General features: G+C 45.9%; 1 protein-coding gene across 1 annotated transcript; it reads right to left on the minus strand.

Moving 5' to 3' along the window:
• Positions 1-759: 759 nt before the first annotated feature.
• On the minus strand, positions 760-26,880 carry DNAJB11 (DnaJ heat shock protein family (Hsp40) member B11). Its single transcript, XM_090053473.1, has 10 exons — positions 26,689-26,880; positions 25,056-25,212; positions 17,510-17,607; positions 16,329-16,461; positions 13,556-13,698; positions 10,967-11,049; positions 9,568-9,625; positions 8,842-8,953; positions 8,291-8,450; positions 760-5,841 (listed from the first exon to the last, which is right to left on the minus strand). The coding sequence occupies exons 1-10, from the start codon at positions 26,754-26,756 to the stop codon at positions 5,777-5,779; spliced, it is 1,077 nt and encodes a 358-aa protein (XP_089909599.1). The 5' UTR covers positions 26,757-26,880; the 3' UTR covers positions 760-5,776.
• Between the last annotated feature and the right edge of the window lie 151 nt (positions 26,881-27,031).

The raw sequence follows: 27,031 nt of genomic DNA on the forward strand, positions 1-27,031 counted from the left end.
CCCCACACTGGCATCTGCCTCCTCCTTGTCACTCAGGTCCTCATCAGCCACAAAACACTGACCCCTTTGTTTTGTGCAAGCACAGGCAGCAGCAGCTTTTCCCATGCTACTGGACATGACCTGCTGCCAGGTCATGGCCTGCATGCAGAAATAGCTTTTAATATCACCCTGCTTGCCAAAAAGATGACAAATCTGCTCCCTGAATCCAACTGAACAACCACGTTCCTTTTCAAAACCTTGCTGTGGAGCACAGGCAGCCCACCTGAGGCATGTGCACCTCAACTGGCATGGATAGAGTGTGCGAGTGTGAGTGTGTGTGAGAGAGAGAGAGATAAGGCAGGACGCAGGGCAGGAGAGCAAGTGGGGAGTGCAAAGCAGGCGGGATATTTGCATCTCTGATCTCCTACAGCAAGAATTATATATAATAAAAATGCAGATTTACACTAAGGGCAGAGCCCAATGTGAAGGGATCCTAGAACTCCCTCTGCCCCCAGGAGCACTCTGGAGGGGAGAAAGGAAGGAGGTTTCTTCCTCTGCTTGGAAATTACCACAATTTGCTTTGAGGCCCTGCGTTAGAGCTCATGAAACAACACTGGCACATGGAAAGAATGCAGACATGGAAACAAGCCCTGCTGTTCTCCCTCCCACTCCCAACTCCATTGCAGCAGGGATGCAGCCAACCTCCACAAAAAGGAAGGAAAATTAAAACAGAGCACCAGGCCTAGAAACAACTAACTCTGCTTTACGTGTAGCTTCGCTTATTTTTCTTTCTCTGCCATACCAAGGGGTTTAATGAAGGAAAAAACACAAAAGACAGAGAGAGAGAAAATATATCAACCAGAATCATATGCATGCTATGAAGTGGGAGATAAGAAAGCCTACTAAAGACTGAGTGGGAGTAATGGCCCATGGCACTCAAAAGCAGCACTGTGCAGCTCTGCTTGCAAAATGACTGCATGGTGGGGCAACTGCCTGCAAACTCAGGGGACTGGATGTGATGTCTTTTCCAATCCTGCATCCCTAGATGAGTGCTCACAGGAAGCAGAGCTATTATGAACAATCCCTAGGCCCGACCAGCTACTGAATGTATCCACCTGAGAACAGGTAAGAGGGATGGCTTGGTGCAGGTCCAAAGTTCACTTCTTCTAAGGGGAAAAAAAATGCTCACAGGATTGCTGCTGGATAAGGCTCCTGAACTAGCTCTCTCTTCTGGCCAATGCCCCTGCTAACAGGAAAACAAAATATGGGGAAGACTCCTGCACATATTTGAGATAAGAAGATTCAGGGATTTTCCCTCTGTACCATTTTCTACTGGTTTCCTGATAGCATCTCTGGAGTGAAGCAGCTTTAAGGAGTTAGGAAATATGAGGAGGCAACAAGAAATGGAAAACATGTTAGAAGTCTCCCAAAACTGAGACTTAAACCTTCAGTAAAGTAGGGCTCTTGATCAGGTCCAAATCCATTTACAAGGAGCTCCAATGTATCTATACCAGAGACCGTGTGATTTTTCTTCTTTTGCCAGCTCCAAAGTTCAAGTTCCCTGAATCCTTTGAAAAGGCCAGGTTTGGGGAAGTCCAGGAGGTTTACTGAATATTCATGCTCCATATTTACTGAATATTCATGTTTACTGGAACAAGACACAGGGCAGTATGAAACAGCTTGCACATCCTACCATGGTCACATAGATTAGTGCCGCTGGTCAATACCTGAGAAATTCCTAAATGAAATGCAACTTACAAAATCTTTCCTTAGGCAACCAGACTAAAACCAGAACAGCCTGATGGGGCAAGCCAGATCCTTAGAGATGCTAAGGGAGCTCCTTAAAACAAATAAAACTCTTATTTGAATGGACGGACCATCAACAGGTCATCTAACAGGAAGCTCTGTTGGAACTGGTGGTTGTGCTGGAGAATGTCACTCAGTGAGTTAATACTCGCATAGAAAATGACATAAATCCCTGTCCAACTGCTTGTCTCTGACCACTGGACATCATGTGCCCGCCTTATCATGGACAGACTGTTGCAGACACGATGGAACTGGTGAGAAAAAGAATGCGAGAAGCCAAAGAGCACTACCCGGAACTGGAAATGGGTCTGCAGTACCATGAAAAGCAAGTCACACTGGGGACAAAGGCAAACTAGCGCATGGAGACAGGTTTCCTTGCAGGATAATGAAAAATCCTGAGGCGAAGTCTCAATTAGAGAGACATCAACTCAGTGCAGAAATGGACATTAGCATCAACTCAGGCAGAGCTATTAGTGGACAAAACCTGTTTGTTTGTTCCCATTGGGAGAGCCCAAACTTCCTCGTGAAAAGGGGCTGTTTCTGGGTAAACGAGGTATCCTTTTAATGCTTGTTGACTGGTCCAGAGGAAGAAAACTTCAGCTTCCAGGAAGATTTCCTGACAGTTACAGGATATGGATTGTTTTTAATTATTAATTATGAAGGCTTGAAAAAGTTTCACAGAAAGCCTTTTGTCCAAGATAAGAAAAAAAATGGGGAAGCATAAAACTGCATAATTTGTTCCTTTCCGTTTACTCTCACATCTTGACTTGCTGCATTTAATTTTTGTTTCATATACACAAAGGTGTCTTACCACAGGCTTGAACCAACTACTGCAGAAATGGCAGCCTCACAGACAGACTGCCAGCTCCACAGAGTTACAGCCCCCCAGTATATGACATGCCCCTTGAAGTTGGGGTAGGAATAATGTCTTCTCATTTTTAAAGCATCTTTACCAAAGCAAGAGATGGTGATGAGTGTTCATGTTGGGGGCAGGGATGAACTGGGCAGCTTTAAAGCCTTACTGTATGGGTGTTATAGCTGTGCAACAAAGTGGCGCATTGGATACTGCTATATTAATACAGAACCACAATCCTTTGGATCATCCATGGAACTGACAGGCTGATGGCATGAACAGCTAGACACCCTCAGCAGTGTTGTTTGAATGGAAGTGGCTGGCTAGGCCAAATCAGCACACTTGAAAGGGAACTGGAAGAAGACAAGCCTAACTGGAGCTCTCTTTGCAGATCTCAACTAGTTTGGTAGCCTGCTGGCACAGCCTGGGCACCACTACAGGCTTGCTCTGCTGCATTGGTAAGAACAACAAACAGGTATTAGAATGTATCAAACTAAGGGAGACCCAGAGAGAAAACAGGTGCTCTGCTGGTGCTGAGGAGCCCAGACTACTCTGCTTTTAACAAAAAGCAGGGCTGGGAAAAAAATCGAGTACCAGACTGCAAAGTGGTCGAGTCCAAGGAACACCCGGTACTACCAGGTTGGCAAGATGGGCCCCAGTGCTCCGTAAAGCAAAAGAAAAGCCCGGGGAGGGAGAGGGAAAGGACAGGCAAGGCCACACTGCACAAATCCATGCATCTGACAGTGCTGGGAACAGGATCACCACGTATCACCCTCTGGGTGCCCTGCTAGAATAGCACTCGGTGAGAAATGCATGGAAACAGGGAGGTGTTTGTCCGACACCAAACTAGAGGCTGTAGGAATCAGACCTGCTTTCAGGGAAAGGTGGGGGCTATGAGAAAACCACCAAGGGGAAAATTGGTCAAGGTATGATCCAGAACCAGGACTGGACAAGGGCCTTCCTGAAAGAACTGGGGCAAAAACAAAACACCCCCCCCAAACAAAACAAAACAAAACCCCAAAACACACACACAGCAGTCTGGAAGCGCTAGCTCCTGAGTAGAAAGGAAAATAGTTGTTATCCACATGTGGGAATGACTCATTGTAATTTCTCTTACCCATGCACTCTGGTTACATGCCTGGAATGAAGAACCACAGAACAAACTTTCCCATGGGTGTGCTCAGGTCTGCCTCACGGCTTTTTCAACACCTTCTTCCTAAGTGCAATGAAGAGTACATGAAGGCAGCCCTACCAAGACATCCAAACTGAGTCAAAAGAGCCTCCACTTCCACCTCAGTGAGCACAAGAAGGGAAAAGAGAAGTCTTTCCCAGGAAAAGAGACCTCTTCCTCTGAAAGAGGTGAAAGAGGCTGCAAGGCTTTTGGCTAATATGAACTGCCATGTGGGATTACAGCTCATAAGAGACACAAGCTTATTTTCATTACAACTGAGCCTTCTTCAGAAAACAGTTGCTTCCAGGAGAAATGCCTCCACTGTAGTTTTAATACACAACCAGTTTGCCACACACTTTCATTAACTTTTTCAGTGCTATCAGCTGTGCCCGCTCTCATGGAGAATAAAAGGCAAGAGATACACAAATTGTTCCAGCCAAGCCTTTGTGAACAAGGACAAGTGCAGGGTGCTGCACCTGGGGAGAGGGAACCAGCATTATGGTTATAGGTCAGGGACTGACCCTCTCGGCAGCACAGAGGCAGAGAGGGATCTTGGAGTCAGGATCGACTCCAGAATGAATATGAGTCGCCAATGTGACAAAGCAATAGGCAGAGCCAACCGCACCCTGTCATGCATCAACAGGGGCATCACTAACAGGTCCAGAGGTCTTGCTCCCCCTCTATGCGGTGCTGGTCAGACCACAGCTGGAGTACTGCGTCCAGTTCTGGGCGCCGCACTTCAAGAGGGACGTGGAGAACCTGGAGAGGGTCCAGAGGAGGCCACTCATATGGTTGAGGGCCTCCATGGCCAGCCCTATGAGAGGCTGAGGGACCTGAATCTCTTCAGTCTCCGTAAGAGGAGACCGAGGGGGGATCTTGTGGCTGCCTACAAACTTATCAGGGGCCAGCAGCAGGGACTCGGGGAAAGTCTGTTCACCAGGACCCCCCTTGGAGTCACCAGGAACAATGGCCACAAGCTGAGGGAGGACAGGTTTAGGTTAGATATTAGGAAGACCTACTTCACTGTAAGGGTGGCCAGAGCCTGGAATGGGTTTCCCAGAGGGGTGGTGCTCTCACCTTCCCTGGAAATCTTCAAAAGGAGACTGGACAGGCACCTGGCTGGGGTCTTATGGCCCCTCCCACCCCCAGTGTCATTCCTGCCCACAGCAGGGGGTTGGACTCAATGATCTGTCTAGGTCTCTATGGACTCACTGATTCTATAAGGTGGTAGGCAAATGTTTCCATACTGGTCACAGGCGGAGTCTGTTGAGCCATTTTGCAGGGTCATGTACAGCAGAGGATGGGTGAAGATGGCTCATTCCCAGTTTGAAATCAAGTTTGGCCTTTGCAGCATTTGAAGAAAGTGTGATTACTGAGAGCTTAAGAATTATCTGAGAATTAGGATAGGATCGATATACAGGGCAAAGGTCTTTGCAGCAACAGCAGTCACCTGTAGCTCTTACAGGCTCTCATTTACTTAATTTCTACGAATAAATGAGTTCCTGCCCCATAATATAACCAACTAGGCCCAGCAGGGATAGGGAGAGAGAGGTGGGTAGAAGAGAGACTAAGTAGTTAGGGAAGAGTAGCACGAGGGACACAAGTGGCAGAAGAAACTACAAAGATACTTTGAGAGGGTCAAAAAAGTAACATCAAAATATATTTAAAAACCAGAACTTCCAATATGCACTAAATTTAAACCCCCCTCCCCAACATTTTTCTGCACAGGGAGACTCCTCTCTGCTCCAGTACATGGAAGGAACTCTATAGGCAGCACCAGTTATATCCTGCAAAGGGCCATGTTTGCCATAAACCATCTGAGCACTTTCACCATTTACAAAAAAATACGACTTGTTTACTCTACCCTCCCCTCTCCTCTTCATTCCACAATAGGCAGCAAGAAAGACTGCAGATAAATATCACTGGTTTCATTTTTCATTTTCAATCAAGTCCAGTTTGTCCCCATGTTAATATCCCTGCAGTCCATTGTACACCTTCTGCACTGATCCTTGTTTCAATAACTGTTGGAGACCTGCAAAAGAAAAGGAGAAGAGTTAACATGAGCCATAGACCCTCTTTACCTATTTGCCTTGAGGATACAAGAGGCGTTTGGTGGTACCTGGTACATTTGAACAATGTAACCTCACTGAACAGGTCAAACTGCTGCACCTCTGTTTCATTTGGGCTGAAATATAATCTCACTTCACCAGAATTAAGGTAATATGCTATCATAATATACTGCTGCACTACAGGTGACAGACTGAATAAGAAAAAGGCCAAGAGAACCAATGAAACAGTAACCTATGCTCTAGACTTCACAACACTGCAGGTAAGGGCAAAGGAGGCAGTTGAGGAGATGCTTCATTTTCTCCTGTGTGTGCTACCCAATCTACCATTCCTTTACCCTACTGGCTGGGAAGATAGTTCTATCCAGGGTACTCTCTGACTCTTGGAAACAAGTCACTTCACCAGGAAAGAAGCGATAGAGTCCGTTTCCTTTTTAAAATGTAAATAAGATACCATTCTTAGTACAGTCATTTCTACATACTTAATAGATTAATGTGAAGTTGTACTCTGACATAGTTTCCACTTCTTATCTGATAGTGAAATATCAGATATGATGGCATAAGGGACAGAAGTATGAGCCAGAACTGAAAATTCAATCTTCCATCTAGTAGGGAAGACTGTGTTAAAGGAAAGACAAACATACTTTCACCTCTTCATCCTAAGGGCCTAGGCTGCAAAACATGGGTGGGAGTAGGATGGAGAGGACAAAGGATGTGTCATTTTGCTTTCCTGAAGATACTCTGACAGAATCCCAAGATTAGAAGTCAGCTTCCTGGCATGCGATCAGCAGAACTGGCGCAGCACCCAGGGTCAGATCCAAAGGTCTTGAGTATCCTAGTTAAAAACTGTCATCCTGAAACAGTGCCTTGCTTTGGCACTTCCAGGGGCAGGCAGTAACTGAACTCCACTCTATACTTCTCCAGGTACCTAGAGAGTGCCACACCTCTGAGTGTTCGCCCAGAACTACCATAATCTTGACACAGGTGAACAGCTTGGAGCCTTGCTCACCTCTAGGCTTGATCAGGACCGACATCCTATTCTACCTGAGTGCAATTCTCCTGTAGCCTGTTCAAGTCCTTGAAAGCTGTTTATACAAGGTGTGTTAGCCCTCCTCCTCCACCTCGCTTTTTGTGACTTAGAACAGCCTAGGTCTATTAGAAAAAATAGATTTTGGCCCCAAGACTATGTTAGTGAATTTTCAAGGACCCAAGCAGGGTGGAAAAGAATCAAATCTTAGGTGCCTAAAAGGCAGAAAAAGACATGACCCTAAGTATTTCTCCCTCTAGGTCCCATAGCGTGAGAATGTCCACAAGCTGACAGGTACTCTTAGTGCACGGTCAGCACATACTGACAAGATTAGACTCCCTAGTAAATAAGCATTATTTGCCAGTTCCTTTTAAAAATACAAGTGGCGGAGTATGAGGAAGTGGTGGAGGGACCAAGTGACACCGTATCAACATGCTCCCTGCCTCCTCAGGTTTTGTGCTCCCATTTTGCTCTCTTTTTGGTCCAATGAGTTTTACATTCTTCATTGTGTAGTAGAACAGTTTCAGCTGGAAAGGCAGAGAATAAACCTCTTGCCTAGTGAGATAAGGGCATTTTTCTGGGTGGTTAAATCTTCTAAGGCTGAAGACGGAACTAAACTTGGGTGTCCCATCCTCAGAAGGCGCTGCCACACCAACAGCTCCTCTCCCAGCCCCATTTTACTATGTTTCCATGAATGTGTGTCTGGATAGAGTCATTCTGGTACTCTAAGCTTGCTCTCATGCTCCCTGCTTCTACAGCATTAACACAGGCAAGGGGAAGCTGGAGGTTTTGGTGATAGCCCCTACTGGAGCCTCCTGCCTGTCTCATTAGTGAGACATTTCCTTGGATGACCTGGAAATCCAGACCATTGACTTCAAATACCGTAATGAGATGAGGGGCAATACCTGGAGGATCTCTGGGCTATGGGGAGACTGACCAGTCTTGGAGGGCAGTTCCAATCTAAACCCCTTTGCAGAAAAACAGAAGAAAAGGAAGTCCCTTAAGATGATCCTTGAGGGCCCTTCCAATCCCATCATTATACAAGGCTCACAAAAGAAATTACTACATCTGAGATCCCATTCTAGTAACAGCAAGGTCCAGCCTTGGCCCTTCTTAACACTGTACATAGATGAACACTACAAAGCAGTTTCAGACTTGTCAACTGCCATACAAGTATCAGATCAATAGTACACCTAAATCTCATCCAGTATCTTTCCAACTGCAGCTGGGACAAGAAGTACTTCTTCAGGCACCAAGCCAATTATGTTGTCCACATGTGGAGAGAAAGGGACAATCCCCCCCTGAGTACTGCAGGCCATGATCTTAGTTATATGATCCAAGTCTTAATGGGCATGACTCTTAGCTCTCTGACACAACATTGCACATACCTTCCCGTTGTTCATCTGTTAGCTGCTCTTTGGGGAATTCTACATCAAAGGTTATTATTAGTGAGCCTTTGATGTTGTTGTTATCAAAATTTGGAAGACCTTCTCCTTTCTTCCACAGCTTGGCCCCAGGTTTTGTGATTTTATCCCGAGCAACATGAACCTGGAAGGCAAAAATTTCTTTAAAAAAAACCAAAAACAAATGGTTCAGAACAACTCCCGATTTCTTAAATTGCACTCCACACTCAATACAAAGTCTCCACAGAGCCAACAGCATGCACAGGGACCAAGAGAGCATTACTTCCAGGACATACTGGAACACTGACAAATTTTAAAGACACCACTTGCCAGAGCTGCCCCTTCCAGCTAATCGTGGATTTTCCTCACTTGTAGCTTCCAAATAAATCTAAACAGACATTTTTATCTCTAGCACTGAGACAAGACTGTACATGGTCAACAGATGAAATTGCAGCACTGGACAAATCCTTATAGGGCTTGAGGAACTTGTCACTAAGATTCAGCTCCTAGTGAACAAGAGTAAACTGTTGCCTCACCTTGTGCCCATCTAAATGCGCGATATCCATTTCAAAGCCTACCAATGCCTCAACCAGCGAGATAGTCACATTTGTATACAAGTCATCTCCTCTTCTTTCGAAGACTGGGTGTCTGTGAATAAAACATAGCAACTTCAGCTTTGTGCTTCTCTCCTACAAGAACTGGGGCATCTAGCTCACCTCCCTCAATTTGTGAATAAGTGTGGAAAGCTCACAACTCACAGAAGGGTGGATAAGACATGCATTCACAGACATAGCTTCCTTTTCCTGTACTCAATATGTGCATTACTAAGGATCTTTCAGTTCCTGGGACACGGAGTGCCAAGGTGTGTCATATATGACTCATCCAACAACTTTCTCTTGTAGTAAGGAGGTGTATTTCATTGCATGAAGCAAGAGGAGGAAAGGCGTGTCCAACCATCCCATGTGACTCAGCTAGCATCTACCAACTCACCCCCAAATATTGGGCCAAACAAAACAAAAAAAAGGAAAATATCTGATGAGCTTCTAGGCAATAGTTTCTCAACACCCACAGTATTCGATAGTCACTGCACAGCCCTGACTCCAGCCTTCTGCCAAAACCATTAGATGACTGGCTTTCTGATCTCACTGACTTTAGGTTATGTACATGACATCTAAACTGCCAGCCTTGATAGGAGAGCCACTCTCAAGCTTCCTCTTAATTATCTAAAGAAAAGTGAAATGATGTGATTTAGTGTTACTTACTTGAGAACTTTTATGCGGAAACGCAAGTCACCTGGCTCCCCGTCTACATGAGGTTCACCTGTGAAGTAAGTTATAAGTGGTATGTTACATAACCTGTTAATAATCCTAACTGGCATTTCACCTGGAAATACCCATTTTGCCTGGCAGCATAGCAAGCCCTATCACTTGGAGACTTAGTTTTGTGTTCTCATAAGCTGTAAAGTCTTTATGGTTCTTAAATGAAGAAATCCCTGCTTACAGGCCACTTCCTTAATGGAGTACCTAAGGCAGGGCAGGGGTGGTAGCAACTAATCCTATCTGGCCCTGGGACATCCGCTCCACACCCACGGCTGGATAGAGTGGGTGGGAAGGGTCTCCACTGAGACAAGTCTGGGCTTCCCACAGGCAGGGTGATCTCAGCCAGATGGATGGAATGGGGCAGTGGGTGGTGGTGGGGAAAGCAGTGTCCAGAAGCAGGATAGGCAGGCGGGGCCAGGATTATGGGGCAGGGACAGCATGGAGCTGGGGCCCAGGGCAGAGCTACAATCCATTCCTTGCATGCCCCATGCAATGGGCACTAGTTCTGTGGGCAGGGACATGCAGGGAGTGGATTGTGGCTCTGCCCTGGGCCTGAGCCCCATACTGTTGCCGCCTCGCAATCCTGATCTTGTCTGCCTATTCCACTCCTGGATGCTGCCTCATGCCCACCCACAGCCTCATCCCATCCATCTGGCCAAGTGTGCTCTGACCGTGGGAGTCCCAGGTCAGTCTCCATGGAGACCTGCCCACTGACCTGCTTTATATTCAGGGCCCCCAGTGGTGGGTGCAAGGCAGACAAGCCAGGATGCTTGGGTAGCAGGACTGGGTTTGACGGCAGTGGTAGATACTGTCAGCCAGGCAGAGCAAGCCGCTGCCATGGGGGTTGCCAGGAAATAAGTCTGGCCACTGCGCTGCTCCTGTCCTGTCACACACCTGAAGAGAATCCCTCGGTGGGCAGGATCCAGCCTCTAGGCCATTTTTGACCACCCTGGCTTTGGACTGCCAAACCATGCACAGGACATACTAACCCCTTAAAAACAATATGCTGTAAAACAGGGGTTGGCAGGTTTTCCAGCAGGGGGCTGTTCCAACTGCACCTAGCTCTAAGCACGCACCACTTCTCACCCAGCCTGCACCGCTGCTGTTAGAGTTGGAGCCACTGCAATGCAGCTGCTACTTTCTATCTACTGCTTGTGTGAAGCCCCTTGGCTCTGGGCTGGATCAAACAGCTCTGCAGGCCAGATCTGTCAATGGGTTGCTGACTCCTGTTCAAAACAATCCTCCACAGTATGCCCAAGGATCCTTACTGCTAGACATGATCCCAGTGTAGCCAGGGAAATAGCACAAGTAGAACAAAGCGCAGCAGCAGCTACTATTGTACCTTCTCCAATGAAGGGATACTCCATGCCATCCCTCACACCTGGCTCTATCTCCACCTCCAATGTTCGTTCTTCGTTCACAAGCCTGAAAATTCAAGTGGGAGATGAGAGGAACAGAAGGCAGAAGACTGCTCACATTGGTGATTCTTATTCATTTTAAAATCAGACTATTAAGGACTGTTCCCACAGTTAGCCACAGCTTCTCTCAAACCGCTCACATCATGACTGCACTCCAGTTTGCCTAGTGTTCAGAGAGGCATTGCCTTTTTCTTACTTTTATGGCTAACCATTATAAAGCTGCAAAGTGTAAGCTACTGAACCTACCTCAGGATCCAGAGATGCCACAAATGAAAAATAACCTATCTGAACTGAGGATTAGTCCAGGGACAATGAGGCTGGAAAGCTAAGATTAAAATTTATATATATATATATATATATACACACACACACACACACACACACATACATACACATACACACACACATACACATACACACACACATACACACACATATATATACACACACACACACACACACACACACACACACACACATACATATTTTCTACCCAAGAGAGAAACAGAGGGGAAAAAAATGCATAAGGTTGAAAGGGACATCTTATCTGAACCTCCTCAAGGCACCATTGTCTCTGTCCAAACATTTGTCCTGAGAGTTCAGAAGTTTTCATGTACAGGTTAAATGACGGAGATTCCATAACCTATCTAAGCTTTAGAATGGATTACCTAACCACCTGTACAGTTAAAAAGTTTTTAATATACAAGCTTATTTCCCATTGTTGCAATTTCAATCTATTACTTCTCGTCCTGTCCCCTGTGGTCATCTTATCTTTATAACAAGCCTTCTGTCTACTCGAAAACTAGCAATCAACCACCTTGCGCCATCTTCTTTCCAAACCAAATAATCCCAGTTCTTCCAACCTTTGCTCATATGTCATGTTTCTTAGACTTCTAAATATTTTTGTTCCCCTCATTTCTAGGTTCCTTCCAACTTGTTCACAACTTCTTAGGAGTGCAATGCCTAAAGCTGGACACAATACTTCAGGTGAAGCCTCACTAGCACTGAACAGAGTGGAAGAATCAATTTTGATGATTTTCATAAGACAATCCTGTTAATACATCCCAGTATACAACTGATTTTTTTTTTTGGGGGGGGTGGGGGTGGCAGAATACTACATTGACTTACATTCAATGTATGGTCCACTATAACCCCCAGGTCCTTTTCTGCAGCAACAGTCTAGTTCAGGGATGGGCAAAGTCCAGTCTATAGTGGACTCCACTTTCCAGCAGCCCCTGCCCACATCACTGTGGCTGGTTTCAGTGGAGACACCAAGAGTGGCAGAGCAGTTGCCCAGTTAGCTGCTCCAGGGCCAGGATCCTGCAGTGGTGACAGTGTGGTCTAGGGCTGTGGAAGAGCTGTGATCCACTGCCCACATGCCCTGGGTAGGGACATGCAGGCAGTGGATCATGGCTTTGTTTCAGCTCTGGACCACGCTATCACCACTGCAAGATCCCACCCCTGGTTGTGGAGCAGCTTCCTGCCCAGCCATGCACCCTGCCCACACACTATCACAGCACTGCCATGACTGGGGTGTCCAGGAAAACCAGCTGCAGCGATGTGGGCAGGGGCTGCTGGGAGATGGAGTCTAGCTGCTGGCTGGATCTGCCATTTTTCCCACTCCTGGTCTAGTCAGTCATTAGTTGTGTACTTGTTCCATCTTAACTGCTGTATTTTGTACTCATCTTTCCTTAATTTCTTCTGACCTCTTTGAGACCATTTTCCAATTGATCATTTTCAAGCTAATTCTGTCCTCCAAAAGTGTCTGCTACTCCTCCAGTTTGGTGTTACCTACAAGTTTACAAAGTGTATACTCAATTCGGTGCTGCAAATCATGAATAAGACGCTGAACAGCACCAGGCCCAGGACAGTCCCCTGGGTTCCTCCTTCTGATACCTTCTTGGAGCGAGACATTTGAGCATTCGACAACTATTTTTTGAGTCTGATTATCCAGAGAAGTTATGTACCCACTTCCCAGTAATTCTGTCCCAACTGCATTTCCTTAGCTTACTTTGTGAGGATGTCATGGGAGACCATGTCAAAAGTCTTGCTACAGCTGACAAGGCTCTTTGGGTAAATCTGATATCTTTTATTAGACTAACTTATTTTAGTTGTGCTAATACAAGATAAATCAGACTTGGTCTAATAAAGGACATCAGATTTAGCCAAAAAAAAAATTTACCCAAAGAAACTTGTCTGTCTTAGACCAACATATCTACGACCAACACCATTGCTACAGGTGAGGTATATTTGCTTCACTCTCCTTCACAAAAGCTGTCACCTGCTACTCATGGTTGCTGATTCCTGCCAATTTGCAGCTAGCAATAGATCAGTCTGAGAAAGTAGAAGGATAACTGCCCTCTAAAATCAGCAGCATTATTTTAAAAAAAATATGTATTTGTATTGGGTTATTTTAAAGTGTTCAACTATTAGAGGTACACATGTTCTTCCCCCATCTAGTGGCCAGTTTCGGTTTCAGCCAGTTTCATAAAAAGTAGAAATCTCACACTCACTTGACATTGGGACACTCATCACAGACAACTTCTTGAGTCATCTGGAAACGCCCAGGGCCAAGCTGGGTGGTCCTCATCTCCTGTCGACAATTGCATTTCCGCTTGCCAGGTGCTTGTCTTGCAACTGGCTTGTTTCTAACAACCTGCAAGGGAAAAATATATTAATCAAATACAGATGGCAGTGATACTTCAGACAGTTCTGAGCTCTACACCCCTGTAAATAACTAAGAGGTATCAGCGCTGCTCTTCAAATTCTAACTGCCTTTGCTCTTGGAAATGCATTCCTAAATCCAGTCTTCAGTTTTCTGCTTCCTGCTGAACATACATGAAGTACTAAAATACCAGAGCAGCTGCTCTAAGGCCCTCTGTTTGTTACTTTGCTTTTTCGCATTTGTTTCCTAGATGCTCTATACCTTTCTAAATGGAAGAGGTCATGATCTGAAGCATCTAACAAAAAGATTAAGTATTTTGGGCAGCTGAATAAAGCACCATATGGAGGAAGTAGAAAGTTGCCCTCTAATCAGATGCATTTTTAACAAATTCTTGCTTTGTATGTGGTTATTTTAAAGTATTAAACTATTGCAGAGGCATCTGTCACTGAAGACAAATGTTTGAAGGCTGCATGTATAGTATTTGTTTTTCTTTTTTTATAATGCATCAAGGTGCAAAGTTCCTGTTGGTATTTTAAAATCTTTCACTTTTGTCATGGGGCTCAAATCAGACAGGATTTTTATATAGAGATGAAAATGCTTCTGAGGACAGAATTGGATACAAATACCTAATTCACTCAAATGGGCAATATTTTTTTTTTTTAATATCAAAGAAACCCAAGGACATTAAATGTGAAAAATAATAATAAGAAATTAAAATTTAAAACCAGAAGCCCAGGGAGACTCAGAAAGCTAAAGTTTTACCTCCAGATTCAACCATAACTGGGTTATATTTTAGACATTAGGGTTTACAGTTTACATGTATAATACCTATAATGAAACTTGCACTGTATTTGTTTTAGAAAATAGTTTTAAGCTGCCCATTTTACACAGATGCTTAAAATATAATTCTCATGTAACTCAGCATTTAGCCCGTTATTTAACAGAATGGTTTACCAGCAGAAACATGACTAGTTACAGGAGAGCACCACGTGTTTACTAAGTACACAATCTAGATTGTATATTGTGACAGGTATTTGGCTGGGTAAAAAGAACTTCTAACCTCCTGCTTTAACTACACGAACAGGGTGACAGCTGCTTTCTTGGAAGATGCATTACTTCATGTCAAGAGCCCAAGTCCAGCTAAATACACCCTGCATCTCTTGCTTAGTGTTTAGTCTCTCTCTTGCAGCTTTCTACTGTTTCACACTGGCCCATCTGGAATACTACTTTCTGCACAGTGCTTTTAGTCTAAAGATCAGTATCCAGTATAGGGTGACCATCTGCCCCTAATTGGGTGGGAACCTCAAGCCCCGGTCCTGGGCTGCATGACTCGGGGACAGAATTTGTCCTGGTTTTGCAGTGCCATACAGGGATCCACAGGAAGTGGTGGGCAGTGGCAACACATAGGGGATGCACGGGAGTACACATACACCCCCTGACTGGCTGCACTCACTGCTTAGGCGATGGGTGGCAGGCAAGTGCCAGTGCCCCCCCTGCAAGTGCCAGGCAGGGAGCAGCCACAGGGGTACCCCCGCGGTGAGACTGGCCACAGGGGGACCCCCCGGTTGCTGGGAGGGCATGTGCCCCTCCCTGCCCCGACTAAGGTGGAACCAGTTGCCCATGATGATGGATTGCCCCTTGCAGGCTAGCAGCATTCCAGCCTGCAAGGGGCTGTAGGAGCGAGATGCAAGGGCATGCTGCATGCATGTGCATGCCCACAACATGTGCATGTGACCAGAAACACAGCCAGGCAGGCTGGACAGCAGGTTCCTGCAGGTAAGTCTACTGGTGGGGGGGAGAAGATTGAGCCCCCCCCCCCCCCCCCCCCCAAAGTGAGGGAGGGAGTGGGGCAAGGGCATGGGGCTGGGAGCAGGATGGAGCTACAGCGGGCACATGCCCCCCAAAATCTGTTTGGGGTGGATGTGGGCTTACCACTGTGGGCTCAGGGCTCCCTGCCCTGCTGCCCTACCCCTGGGGGCCCTCGTGGTATAGTTGTGCACCCAGGCAGCACACAGAGCTCCTGAGAAAAAAGCAGTAGGGCGGGGAACCTGGAGCCTGCAGTGGGTAGCCAGCATCCACCCCTGCTTCACTTGGCTCTGGTCCAGCCATGCTGGCAGGGTAAGATGGGCATGCATCCTGCTTTCCCCTTTTGAAAAGGTGGTCACCCTGATCCAGTATTTTAGAAGCAACAACTTGGTTTTATGTGGAGGAGAAATCAAGACAGGACAGAAATCCACCACAGATATGTGACTGGACTCTAAGTGCCCCAGTGAGGTGATTAGTTTACCCTTTTCTGCAAGGATGACACCAGAACACAATGTTTCAGAAATGCCAAGTGTTAACATTTTCCTTCTAGATACTTTTGATTGCATTAAAAAATGTATCTCTTTGTGGTCAAACATTCAGGGGCTGGGAATAAGCCAACAAGCAATATACTTATTAGCAAATCTCAGTATCCTCTCCAAACATGTATTGTTTGTATCCCTTATCAGATATTCTGGTAGCAAGTAACTCATGCTTTTGTTTTTTAAAATACAAATGCACCATTCCACCAATGGCCAGGCTAGCAGCCATCAATAATACCAACAGTTTCGTGGAGAGACTCCCACAAAGTTACTTACTTCCACAAAGTTTCCTGAATATACTTCTTCCAGCGTAACTTCCAGGTCCACAATGATGTCACTTCCTCGTGGAATGTTTCGGTCTTGTTGACGAGGACTTCCTCCGAACATGAAACCGAAGTCCCCAAAAAAGCTACAGAGTAGTGGACATTCATTAAGTTAGGATGAAATTTAAGTTAACACGCAACTTTAATTTAACATGTAACATTAGAAGCAAAGACTATACTCGCTATGACACATCAAAGACTAATATAGCAATAGGCTTGCTTGAAGACTTCTGTTGTCACCGTGTGAGATGCACTGCACAGCATACTGAACACTAACAATCAAACCCTCATTTTTGGCTGCTGTTCTGTCAAACATGCTAAATGCTTTCAAAACATGCTTTGCAAGCAAACTAGTCAATATGGGCTGCTCTCAACCTCAGAACTTGGTGGGGATGGGCATGGTGCAGTGGTGAGGCAAGGCACAGGTGCATGGTGCAGCAGACGAGATGGGACAGGGTTGGGAGGTGTCCATACCACACAGCCCAGAAAGCCTGTAGCACACCCTAGTGCAGCCTTCAGACATGCAGCCCCTGCTAGTACAGCTCATGTCCCATTCAGCCCCTAGCTGCTTCAAAGCAGGACAGCTCTAATATACAGGTATACTGAAACATGGGCTGCTGTCTGAAGTGCTAGCAAAATCAGGATATAATGGCCCAAGTGCTGCAATTACTCTGAAAACATGGTGACAAATGCAGTACAATTTCCCTTAAAAAGCATGATCTGTGCAAGTGCAAAAAACCCCATGTATACCCCAGGTAATTCAAGGAAGAGTCTGCATTTTCAATGCAGTTAGAGTCCATTCTATATCACCCACGCTACCACATCCATCTGTCAAATGAGCAATACTGGTTTATGACGGAGAGGGAACAGAGGCTTGTTCACTACTTTGTGGAAGAAGGGATGGTACATAGACATGAACATGACAGCTGAGATGTCTCTCATGGTCATACTTCTTCAACTATCCATCTGTTTCTATAGGTCAATGCCGATTCACCTATCTATTGACCATGAAAAAGGCGGCAGTGATTCTGGAAATAGCATCTGGCTCTAATGAAGTGCATGAATTAGTACTGGTGTCCTAAGATAGGTCTTCCCTGCCTCCAGAGGAGTTAGAAGGGCTAAAAAAATCCTTACTGTGAGAAGATATCTCCGTGGGAGCTCTGGTGCCCATCTTTTAATCCCTCCTCACCATATGTGTCATACTGCTTTCTCTTTTCCTCATCTGACAGGACCTGCAAGGGGTGAGCAAAAACGGACAATATATGTTAGCTCAGAACTGAATTGGGTTACTCAGGTGTCTCAACCAAGATGAAAGTTGACATTTTTTCTAAGTGACAAACAAGCAGCAGTAGACAAAGACAGCTTTAATTATGGGCAGGACTCCCCAGTTAAACTGAAACTGGTTTCAGTTTAACTGACTCACCTTTAACAAGAGCTATAAACCTCCATTTTACAATCAGCTCATTAATGGCAAAAGCCAAATTACAGGGTAAAGTGCATTTTTATGGCAGCTTGAAAAATGATTTAAAAAGAACAAGCACACAGGCCCTGGCAGACATTACATTTATCACTCAATTTACGTGTTAATTGTGTGATAAAGGGTAATGTATATGCCATATGTTCAATCAACTTATGCAACAAAATGGCAAAGAAATCATGAAGATGTTCCACATATAATCACAGAATCAAGATTAGGATTGGGAGAGACCTCAGGAGGTGAACCTGATCTAGTCCAGCCCCCTGTGCAAAGAAAGACCAACCTTAAAGCCTTGGCTGGGATGATCTAGTTGTCTAGCTAGGTCTTAAAACCTCCAAGGATGGAGAGTCCACAGCCTCCCTGGGTAAACCTGCTTCAGTGCTTTACTACCCTCTTCGTGAGAAAGCTTTTCCTAACATCTAAACTAAACTTTCCTTGCTGCAACTTGAGCCCATTGCTTCTTGTTGTCATCTACCACTACTGTGAACAGTCCAGCTCCATCCACTTTCGAACCACCCTGAAGGGAGTTGAAAGCTCATTAAATCCATCCTCCTCTCAGTCTTCTCTTCCCCAGATTAAATAAGTCCAGTTCCCTTGGCCTCTCCTCACAAGTCATGTGCCCCAGCCCCCAAACCATTTTTGTTGCCTTCCACTAGACTCTCTCCAATTTGTCCACATCCTTTCTGCAGCAGGTGGCCCCAAACTGGGCAGTACTGTAGATATAGCTTCACCAGTTGGAGACCCTCAATCTTCTGGCAATGCTCCTACCAATGCTGTCCAGTATGTCATTAGCCTTCTTGGCAACAAGGACACAATATTGGCTCATTCAGCTTATTATCCACTGCAATCCCCAGGTTCTTTTCTGCAGAGCTCCTCCTTAGCCAGTTGGTCCCCAAACTGTAGTAGTTCATGGGATTGTTTTGTCCTAAGCGAAGGACTTTGAACTTCTCCTTACTGAAATTCATGAGATTTCTTTTGGTTCAATCCTCCATTTTGTTAAGATTTATCTGAATCCTAGTACACTCTCCATCATATTTACTATTCCCCACAGGTTGGTATAATCTGCAAATTTGCTGAGGATTAACTCCATCCAATCTTCCAGGTCACTGATGAAGATGCACTCCATTCCATCATTTATGAGGGTGCACTCCATCCCATCTTCCAGGTCGTTCATGTGGAATATATTTGTGGTTGGTTTGTATATCACTTTAAACTGAACATGTGGCTTGGCACCAACGGGCTCTCCCTGCCCAGCAAACTTAAAGCCAGCATGCGGTTGCCTGGCACATGGGTTTACAGGTGCTAGGCAAGGGAAGTCCATCAACTTCCTCTGCCTAGCACCTGTAAAGCAAGAGTCATACAGCCCCATACTGGGTTGTACCACACATGGTTTTTAATTTGCCAGTAGATGTGGAAGCCAGGATTGTGATTCCAGGCTGTGTGCACCAGGAAGTTGGAAAGGCACAACATGGAGTTCTGCATCTGGGACTGGTCCCTGAAGCTGGGGACTGTGCACCAGCAGTTGCAGAACGGGGATATGACAAATTTTGCCCTAGAAAACTGTAAGTCCTGCCACACACGTGTGTTAAATGGAAACAGATTTTCAGATGGGTCTTTAGGCTATACTTATGCAAGGCAAGTTGCACTGTACTTGCTAGCATGGCTAATGAAGAGCATCCTGCTTGGTAGGCAGCACTTATAACGTCCAGTGGCTGAACAAAGTGAGGGATGTAAGCCCTGTACACCAGAGGTAAGCAACTTATCGCCTGCAGACTGGAGCCAGCCTGTGAAGAGACCAGATCTGGCCCACAGGAGAGTAAGTCCTCCTGGGAATACTGAATATCCAGGAAGTGTAGCATCAGGAACTTCTTAATGTAGCAGACTCCCTCGAGACGCTGCATTTACTGGACATACTACGTTCCCAGAAGGACTTAACTCTACATCACACATGGTTATGCCTCAGACCTTTGCAAACTATACAGTTTTTTCTTTACTGTAAGTAGTTCTTTACTTGAGTTCTTGTAAATAAAGTGCTGGTTTTTCATCACAATTCTCATCAAAATACTACCAACAGCTAACTCTGTCCCTTCGCTTTGTTGAGTGGACAAGTCTCTCAGCTGCATCTTGGCAGCTGCATGGCATGCACAGCGTCTCCAGGCTTCCTTCTTTTCCAGAGAAGAAAGTAGCTTCCTTACTTAAACGTGCACCCAACTTTTGTGGGGAAGGATGAATATTGTACCTGAGAAAAATACAGTGCATGAAATGGATGTTAAGACCTGGAGAACAGAAATGAATTGCACCTGCACTTTTCACAAAAGGTGCTGATGGCAGTGTTAATGCTATACAACTAAAATCTGCAGTTGTAGTCACCTGCAGATTGTACACCTACTGCTTTCATTTCTAGCATAACTTTAAAAGCACTCTACTGGTATACAGCTCTGAGCAGAAGGAGAAGTGAATGGAGCAAGTCAAAAGTATTCTCTCCTGGTCTGCTAATACAGTATTTCTCTAGTCTCGGTCTCAGAGACTGGATCTTGTTTTGAAACAAATTAATTTAAGAAAATTAAATTATTCATTGAAGCTCAAAAGGGCATTTCTGTGATTTTTTTCACAAAAATTAGTAGCTGAATTTGATTCCAGTTTCTGTCTCAAAAATGTTTATCTACAATCTTTCAAGATTTAGGATTTTAAGTTATAAAGACTAGTAAATATGGCTAATCTTAAAATTAAGGAACTATTCATATGGCATATATCTTTATAGGACGGGATCTATTTGCATTTGATGACATTTTGTGCAGAAGAAAAAGGTTATTCCAATTTGTGTGGTTCTTTAAAATAATAACAATAGTTAGAACTTTTTTAAAGAGGAAAACCTGATGTAAAAATCATAAATAAGCAAAGAAGTCCTTGTGTTATGTATGGCAATGACGACAGCTTCTTAAATTAGCTAGATTTCATTTTAACAGTGTCCCTTCAAAGCATTTTCATTGTACTGCTGAATACCAGTCAGGAATTAAGTTTTAAGTGTTCACACAGATATTTCTGTCTGCCGACATCACTTATAGTGCTTTGTGTGTCATCTTCTAAATGTGATGCAGGAAAGGACAATGACATTCCTCACTTTGCCATCACAGGCTGCTGCTTGCAACCCAGTCTCTATTCCAGGACACACCCCGCACTTTTTTGGTGATCAGCAAATGATGCAAAGGGAGTAGTGTAGGTAGAAAAAAGCAGCTGTTAAAACCCCAGGGATGCTTCTTCTGTTGCTGTGGCTGGAGTGTGCTGCCGATTCCACAACTGAAAAAAAACAATATTTTTTCCACAATATTTCTCCCTTCCAAAAACAAGAAGTGTTTTACTTTGGGGGCACATTGTATGCAAAAAAGGTAAATAGAACAGATTCTCTTACTCAAGTAGCACCTTAAACTGGGAAATGAGAAGGCGGGTGGTGAATGACCACACAAAAGTGACCTACTGAAATAGCAACTAGGGGAACCATTGTGGAACTAACTGAAAGGCCAATGCATTAGGATAAAGTAGTCCAGCACAAGTGAGAGAGGAACCAATCACCTGAACACAATTCTGAGTTGATTATAAAGCAACTTTTCCATTTAGCAAAGTCCATCTGTGGGGTGGAGAATTTTCTGCTTTGAATCAGTGTAGGCACATAAATTAATCACCAGCTAAACTAGGGTGTAAACTCGCTGCATGTCAGCTACTTTGCAACAACTGGTCACATGCACGTTTTTCCTGTAAACAGGGTGTAGCTTACCCCTCAAATAGTGGGACAAACTAACTGGCATTAGTGTAGGATAAGAACATGTATGCAGTTATGGTAGATTAGCCAAGATGCAGTCAGTTCACACCTTATCTCAGTAATTTGTGCATGAATATTGTGCCTGCAGGCAGGATCTTCCCTAGAACTCACCCAGCTGGGTTCCATGATGATGTATGCAGAGATAATTGGTTGAGATAGCACTAGGCCGTGGCTACAACAGATGAGGCAAGCAAATATGGAAGTAGAAGAGGAGACATAAGTATCAGATAACTTGGGGCAGAGCACCGTAACTGGTGAAGCCAGCCTGAAGCTATCATTATTTTCTGAACCTTGTTATGGCAAATCTACCTCAGAACTCTGTGTTTTAACAGAGTGGGAGGGAAAACATGTTATAGGTTCTTAATCATGGGATCAGAAAGGCGTCTTTACAAAACCTGCACATATCCCACCTCAGGGGCAAAATGCTGAATACTCTGCCTTCTAGTTGGTAAGATAAAAATCAGCCTATTAATGGAGAGTTCCCACTTCATATGGAGTCTTTCCAATCTCCATTCATCACTAACAGAGCTCTTCTTACTTGCCTGATCTACAGTCTTTCTTGGACTTCAGCAAGGCCTTCAGTACAGTATCTCATCCTATTCCCATAAATAAATTATGAGGCTGTGACACAGATGTTAACATGGTCCAGTGGGTGGCAAACTGGCTTAGTGGTCACACCCAGACAGTAGTAGTAGATAGGTTGGTATCGACCTGCAAGGAGGTGGGTAATGGGGTCCCGCAGGGTTTGGTTCTTGGACCCGTATTCTTCAATATCTTCATCAATGACTTGGATGTAGGTGTGAAGCGTATCATCCACAAACTTGGACAGAGAACTAAGTTGTGGGGTGAAGTGCACTCTCCGGAGGGTAGGGAACGATTGCAGGCAGACCTGGACAGGTTGGAAAAGTGGGCAGTACACAATAGGATGCAGTACAACAAGGACAAGTGAAGAGTGCTGCATCTAGGGTGCAAAAATATCCAGCACATCTACTGGCTGGGAAGTGACCCTCTTAGCAGCACAGAAGCAGAATGGGATCTCAGAGTCGTAGCGGACTCCATGAAGAACGTCAGTCTGACGAAATCATCAGCAAAACTAACCACACTTTATCATGCGTCAGCAGATGCACAATGAATAGATCCAAGGAAGTGATACTTTCCCTCTACGTGGCATTGATCAGACTGCAATTGGAGTAGTGTATCCAGTTTTGGGCACTGTACTTCAAGGATGCTGATTGGCCCTCCTCTGGACCCTCTCAAGTCTTTCGTATGGTTAGGGGTATACAGGACAAGCCCTACAGGGAAAGACGGAAGGACTTGGACATCTTCAGCCTCTGCAAGAGAAGGTTGCAAGGTGATCTTGTGGCCACCTACAAACTCATTAGGGGGACGCAGCAAGGGATCAGAGATGTTACCCCAAGAGGCACCCTGGTGAACGGAGCAAAGAACAATGGTCACAAACTGACAGAGAGCAGATTGAGGCTGGATATTAGGAAAAACTTCTTCATGGTAAGGGTGGCCAAAATTTGGAATGGGCTTCCAAGAGAGGTGGTGCTCTCTCCTACCTTGGGGGTCTTCAAGAGAAGGCTGGATAGGTCATCTGACCCCAGCACTCTTTCCTGCCTAGGCAGGGGGACAGACTCGATGATCTGTTGAGATTCTTTTCAACCCTAGCATCTATGAATCTTGTCAGTGAACGAAGAACTTTGGGGTAAAGTTTGCAGATGACACAAAGGTTGGTAGGGAGGGGGAGCAGAGAAGCAGCAGCAATTTATTAAGCAACAATTCACTTTAACATTAAATTTCAGAATCCTAAGCCAAAAAAAAAAAAAAATCTACCTTTAGATTTCCTTAGGTAAGTCAGGCCATAGACCAATCACACAAAATCATCTGACTGCAGGTAAATATTATCAAATATTGCATGATGCCAAGAATGCCACCCATCTCCTCTTTTTTTTCTTTTTTTTTAAACCATCACAGTGTCACCTATTAGCAAGGGCAGGACTGAGGTCTCCGTGCTCTCCTGCCCTGCCAAAACTAGGACTCACACATATGAACACACCATTTCAGAGAAGTGCTCCATATCCTGCCCCTGACTCTCGAATTCATCTCGTCTCCTCCCCCTTCCTGTGTTAAGTAACAGAGCCACTGGAGCTACTCTGTGCTGAGGTAGGAACCAACAGTATAGAATTGCTATGTGGTTTTTATTTCTGTTTCATTCTTTTCCCCCCTAATTTGTAAAGGTTTGGACTGACCCTGGGGTTGGGAATAAAAGCCAGGGAGAAGAAAAAGAAGTGTTCAGTCTCAAATGTATGCTTATCTAACAACGTTAGCTGTTATCATTCATCACCCTTTTTTAAGATTTAATTTCATTATTCCACAAAACTAGTTCACCAACTTGGTTTTTTGGAATTAGCACAAATTTCTAACCTATTGAAGACTAAAGTACTTTTCAAGAAATAAATGCTTAAAATACTTGTCCATTATTTGACATTTTGCTGGTCAACTGACTATTTTCTGACTGGGCAAATACTCAACCCTAATGCCCTCAGACATTTGCAACAGCTACAGCAATCACCTCTATCAGGGGCTGTTGACCTACAGCCTGTAGCCAGATCCAAGGTGGGACAACACAGGGGACTGGAGTCACACAGCTGTGTCATGCCACCCATGTCTCTTGCAGTCTTCCCTGCCACTCTCTTGCACCTGTCCTTACTCTTGCTGTAGACTGTGCCTTTCTCCATTGCCCCTGGGGGCAGGGCTCAACAGGCAGGGTAAGCACAGGTGGACTTAGGTGCTCGAGGGAGCAGAGATTTGTGGCCTGTGGCTCTGGCCAGATAGAAAGCAGCAGTGTGCAGAAGCAGATCAATCCCTGATCTATATTTTCTGGTTGCAGAAAACTAATTGCTGGCAGGATGCCTGGCAAACAACAAGGTATCCAGAACCCTCTCCAAGGATTAGCAAACTCAGTCAATGAAAGAGTTATGTGCGGCTGCCTTTTCTCCTTACCTTCTCTTCCACAATCACCCAACTCTGGAAATAAAACGTGGAGTCTAGCAATTGGCCTGTGACCACTGCTAGAAGCCTTACATGGATGGGGGAAATAAAAATCCCATTTGTTTCATTAGCAAAGATGAGGCTTTTTGCAATCTTCCTCTCCCAGCCATGGTAGACAAACTTGACTGGCATGTTCCTTTTGCAACTACTACAACTTATCACCAGGGCATTATAATCAGCATTAAAATATTTGACTGATGCACACTGGAAGGGCACTGCTGGATATAAAGGACCTTTTCCCATGCACTCCTACATGAGCAAAGACACCAACTATGCAGGAAGGGCAAGGTTTGTATTAGTGCTGCAAGCAGGTACCTGGTTAACTCACTGACCTCATAGGCTGCACCCAGGTCCTGGAACTTCTCTTGTGCACGTGGATCGTCGGGGTTGCGATCTGGATGAAGCTGCAGGGCTAGTTTCCGATAAGCTTTTTTAATATCTTTTATTGATGCACCACGAGACACCCCCAGAATCTTATAGAAATCTCTCCTGAGAAATGCAGGACAAAGAAAGCATTCAGTTGCAGCTCCAACTTAGGTGCAAGCCTGGTGTGCTACTCAGAAGCACCAAAGCATTCCCCACCTCCCCCGACAGTCAGCACTGTTATTTTCACTTCACAAAAGGGGGAACTGAGATGCAAACAGATTCAGCAGGTGGCTTGAGAGGAATTCTAGGGCAGAACTGAGATTAAAACCCTGGTCTCCCAGGCCCCAGTTCAGTGCTCTGCTAGGGATATCCTGGGGTCCCCTGTAGAGAGAAGTGATGGAGACTGACCCATGGTCAAACTGGATATCCCTGATACAGCCAGGATCAGAAGTTTGTTGAATCCCAACCCAGGGCCTTAACAAGCACCATCCTTGCACCATCAACCAGCATCCAGGAGGCTGCAGCCTGGATGCTGTTCCCGCTTCAGTGCCCATGCTTCTCCCTTCTTCATCCCCACATACTTCACCAGGCAAGGCTGGCAACAGGGAAAGCAACTTGCGTCACACTACACTACCCTCTCAATACCAGAGCGCCCCAAGGGATGACGAGGTCGAACGGTCACAAACTCCTGCAAGACCGTTTCAGGCTGGACATAAGGAAGAATTTCTTTATTGTCCGAGCCCCCAAGGTCTGGAACAGTCTGCCAGCGGAGGTGGTTCAAGCACCTACACTGAACACCTTCAAGAGTAAATTGGATGCTTATCTTGCTGGGATCCTATGACCCCAGCTGACTTCCTGCCCTTTGGGCAGGTGGGTGGACTCGATGATCTCCTGAGGTCCCTTCCAGCCCTAATGTCTATGAAATCTATGAAAATACCCCAAAGTGCATGGGCCTGAGGCATTGACAGGTGTCAAGGGTACCCAGCCCTGGGGACTGAGAGACAATGAGCAGAACGGAGGAGATGCCTGGGTGCAGACACTGAATATGGAGGCCAGGGGTGGCCAAGCTGCCCTACAGGGTGCCACAAGTGGCACGGGCGGCACCTGTGTGTAGGACAGCAGGTGAGGCATATAGGGGAGGCGACTGGGGGCAGACAGGGCAAGGGGCAGAGGAGCAGATCCAGCAGGAAGCACAGGGCAGGGAGCAGAGAGCAAAGCAACTGATCGGGAGGGGAGCAAAGGGAGGCCAGCAAAGTAGCTGATCAGGCAGAAAAGCAGATCACTGAGCAACTGATCAGGCAAAGGGGGGAACAGAGCACAGAGCAAGGGATAGGACAGAAACAGGGCAAGCAGCAGAGCACAGAGCAATGGAGCAGGGAGCACAGGGAAAGGAGCAGAGCTCAGAGCAATCGATTGGGCAAGGCAGGCTGAATGGCACAATACAACAGTGGGGGTGGGGAGCCGAGAGAAGAGCAAGTGATGGGGATGGGGCACAGGGCAGGAAGGAGAGCACAGAGCAACCGACGGGGCAGGAGCGGGGTGGGGTGGGGACAGAGCGCGGGCGGGCGGCAAGCGGGGGCTGCGGCTCCTTGTACTCACCCAGCAGTGGCCTCCCCGAGCAGGCAGAGCAGCAGCAGACAGAGGCGGCCGAGCGCGCGGCGGGACATGGCGGGGCCGGGCCGCAGCGCAGGCCTCACTCGCCGGTAACCATGGACATGAAGCGGAGCCCGGCGAACGGCGCGGACCAATGGGCGCCCAGCGCGGCGCAGACCGGTGACCAATCCAAACTGCACACTTCACCACCCGGCCGGGCTGGCCGGCCAATCCCCGCCCTCATCGTCAGCGCTCAGCGCCTTCGTCGCCGCAGCCCGCGAGCCAATTGCAGCGCAGCCAGGGGGCTCCGCGTTCCAGACCCGCAGGAAGCGTTCTCCTGGCAGGCCCA

This window comes from Crocodylus siamensis, chromosome 6, assembly GCF_052110815.1.
Source record: "Crocodylus siamensis isolate JL-2025a chromosome 6, ASM5211081v1, whole genome shotgun sequence".
Lineage (NCBI taxonomy): Eukaryota > Metazoa > Chordata > Crocodylia > Crocodylidae > Crocodylus > Crocodylus siamensis.

Coding starts and splice junctions, on each gene's coding strand:
- DNAJB11 (XM_090053473.1), bottom strand. CDS start 26,756: ATGTCCCGCCGCGCGCTCGGCCGCCTCTGTCTGCTGCTGCTCTGCCTG. Junction 13,699..16,328: donor ATTCAGGAAACTTTGTGGAA/GTAAGTAACTTT, acceptor TTTCCCTTGCAG/GTTGTTAGAAACAAGCCAGT. Junction 8,451..8,841: donor CGCATTTAGATGGGCACAAG/GTGAGGCAACAG, acceptor TTTGCCTTCCAG/GTTCATGTTGCTCGGGATAA.